The following is a 3,268-nucleotide window of genomic DNA, read 5'->3' on the forward strand; positions in this document are numbered from 1 at the left end:
AGGGGGGGGGATGGGGAGGGTGGTACCTGGCAGTGACCAGGGGGCAGCATGCCAGGAGTTCAAGGGGGGCAGTGCCCATGGGGTCCCCGGGGGGCAGTGCCTGGCCCAGCCTCACTCACCGGGGGAGCTTGGGGGTCAGTTTCAGGGTTTCTCCCCTCCGGCTGGGGCAACTCCAAGGAAGACTCCATCACCTCATAAATCGGCTCCATGTCATCTGGAGAGAGAACGGGACATAGAACCCAGGCATCCGGGCTCTCAGCCCCACCCCCAAGCCCCACATCAGGGCTGTGACTCACCCCTGGCAGATCTTTGTGGTTTCTTCCCTTTGGGATCCAGTTTTCCTGTGGAGCTAAACAGAGCTGGGAGCTGACATGATAATCCCAAGGGAATCCCCACTCCACCTCACCAGGAGAAAACGACCCAGATGTCCTGGCTCCCAGCCCCTCTCCTCCCTCCCGCCTTAACCCACTACACCCCACTCCCCTCCCAGAGCCAGGGAGAGAACACAGGCATCCTGGTTCCCTGCCTCACACCCTGCAACTGTAACCACTAGACCCCGCTCCCCTCTCAGATCTGGGGATAGGACCCAGGAGTCCTGGCTCCTAGCCCCCCCAACCCACTAGACCCTACTCCCCTCCTAGAGCCAAAGAGAGAACCCAGGCATCCTACCCCCTCCACTCCCCCGTGCTTACCCTCTGGCCAGGTCCGACCTGCGCAGGACGAGGTGGTAGATGACCACAGCTCCCAGAGCTCCGGTCAGCAAAATCCCAACCACGACCCCCGCCACCACCCAGCCGAGGACCTGCGTGGTGCTGGGGGCTGCTGTGGCCAGGGGAGGCTCTGTGCCTGAGCCCGGGGGGAGCAGTGTCCTTGGACCCAGAGTGGTCGCTGAGGCTGCAAGGAAGAGAATTGGGGAGAAGTGAGTGTTGGGGGGAGCTGGGGCTTGGGGGGGACCCCAGGGGGTCCTTGTGGACAGAGCAGAGTCCTGGGCTGGGGGAACGAGGGGGACTAATGGGGTTTGGGGAGGGATAACCCTCTGGCTCCCCCGGGGGCTGAAGGGTTGGGGGTCCCTGGGGCAGTCCATGCGGGGGATGGAGGGGTCTCCAAGACTGTCCCTGGGAGGTGGGGGAGTCTATGGGGGAGTCCCTGGAGGGATGGAGGCCATGAGGGGTATGGAGAGGGGGAAGGGGTGATGGGGGGGCTCTGAGGAGTCCCCGGGGGGATCTCTAACCAGCCTGCAGTCAACACCCTTCCATGGACCAGGCTCTTGGCCGCTCTCCGGAGCAGGACTCCGGGGAATGACCAGTGGCTGGGCCAGACCCCACCGCCACCGCCAGCCGAGTACCTCGTGTCTGTGCTTTAGGCCTGGACTTGGAGCAGACCCAGTGGCTGATGCTGCCCCATGCTCCGGTGCTGCCACCAGGTACAGGTGACTGAGCCGGTGCAGCTAGGGCTGAAGATCCGGAACCGGGACCTGTCCCCAGCATTTGCCAACAGCCCCATCTGCTTGAGGCTCTATCATTGCCTGGGGCGCCTGCCTGCAAGGGACTGTGGACAGCTCTGAGCGCGTCGCCTGCCTGCAGCCATGATCTGTAGGGGGCCCACAGGGCTCTCGGCTGGCCCAGGGTTCTCTAGACAGGGGCTTGCTCCTGTGAGGAGAGTCTGATGCCTATAAACCAGCCCGCCCAGCTCCGTGAATTTCACACCCCAAGCCAGGACAAGAGGCCGCATCTGCACGCGGCTATGGCCACGGAAGAATTCTTCCCCTGATTCCATGGCTGCTGCTCCGGGGGCTGGACTGACCAGGCTGACAGGAGCGTCTCTGCTACACACGGCAGGGCCTAGCCGTGAGCTGGAGCACAGACCTGCCAAGGAGCAAGTGTTCAAGGCTCACCCGATCAGCACAGGCCACCAGCACGCTGCGCTTTTCTCAGCTTTACAGTCCTAGCCACAGAAACGTCCCAGATAAATGGTTACACGCCCCACCCGGACAATGCCAGATGAGCTGGGGAATGGGCTGTTAACGAAGGATACATACAACCAGCGCATTCTGGGTCAGAGGAGCTGACCCGTTCAGTGGTGCCTTACAAAGCCATCGGAACGCATAGCTCTGCTGTGCGCGTCACCCCTAGGGCAACCCAGCAGCTGGTCCAGAGCCCGACGAAGCCACAGCCCAGAATTAAGCCAACCCAGCCCCCAGGACAGGTGCACTGAGCTAGCCACTGGCGCTTGGAGAGGTGGGTTGTGAACATGGATGGACCAGCCCCTTTCGGCACTGCAGGACCCGTCTGCACAATGGTGCCACATCGCTCAGGTGATCCAGCCGTGTGGCACGAGTGGCAGCTGCACGCGGAGACCCTCACGTACGAAGTTCCTACTGGATGTCTCGCAGCGGTGCGGGGATAACCCAGCATGGGGACGGAGCCACGGGCCGCTGAGTTCCTTCGTTGCTATCTCAGGCTGGCGACAGACCCAGCGAGTGAGTCGAACGAGTTTATATCACAGCAGTGCGACGAGCCACTAACCGAGGCCGGAGACCTGCACGAGGGGAAGGGACGTGCCAGAGAGACTCTGCAGAGAGCATGGCCTGCTGGTGGGGCAAGCACAGGCTGGGCAGAGAGCGGGCATGGGAAGTCACTGCTCCAGCTGGCTGCAGCCTGAAACAGAGCCAGTGGGTGGCCAGTGCCTGGTCCCTTGTGCCCCACACAAAACGCGATGACTCATCGTGGCCCACCCCAGCCAGGAGGTTTTGCACCAAAACTCTGGAGTTTCCCACTATTGCAAGATCCCGCAGAGGAGACAACTTGTTTCCTGTCTGGCTGAGGAGAAGGCACAGCTCACATCCTGGCTGGATGCTTCCAATCTGGGGGGCTGAGCTCTGTGTGGGCTGTTGGCATCGCGTCAGCAAGTTTAGTCGTAGTGGTGTAGATGCGACTCTGCATCAGTAAGTACCTGAGAGTGCTGAGGCTGGACAAGCTCAGCCCAGGCTGAGTCTGACAGGCAAAGCCACTGCAAGAATCCCAGCATTTAACAGAACTGAACCTGCCACATACACACAGACTCTGCAGCTCCAGACGAAAATTGGTTTGTGAGCTTGTCACGGAGTCTGGCCCTGCACCCCTCTTCCTGGGACCCACAGTGACTTTTATCCAGCCAGTAAAACAGAAGGTTTATTGGACAGCAGGAACACAGGTTACAGCAGAGCTTGCAGGCACAGTCCGGACCCCTCCACTGAGTCCTTCTGGGGGTTCAGGGTGCTTGGATCCCA

The 3,268-nt window shown here is 61.3% G+C and overlaps 1 protein-coding gene across 2 annotated transcripts in view; it reads right to left on the reverse strand.

The window, feature by feature from the left end:
* The window catches only part of CEACAM19 (CEA cell adhesion molecule 19), a 21,783-nt gene that overhangs the window by 600 nt on the left and 17,915 nt on the right, over positions 1-3,268 (reverse strand). For both annotated transcript variants that reach the window (XM_032778839.2, XM_032778840.2), the window contains 3 exons: positions 693-894; positions 297-349; positions 120-214 (listed from right to left, as the gene is read on the reverse strand). In XM_032778839.2, the coding sequence (XP_032634730.1) occupies positions 120-214; positions 297-349; positions 693-894 (350 nt within the window). The remainder of the gene's footprint in view (positions 1-119; positions 215-296; positions 350-692; positions 895-3,268) is intronic.

Source organism: Chelonoidis abingdonii, chromosome 11 (assembly GCF_003597395.2).
Source record: "Chelonoidis abingdonii isolate Lonesome George chromosome 11, CheloAbing_2.0, whole genome shotgun sequence".
Classification (NCBI taxonomy): Eukaryota; Metazoa; Chordata; order Testudines; family Testudinidae; genus Chelonoidis; species Chelonoidis abingdonii.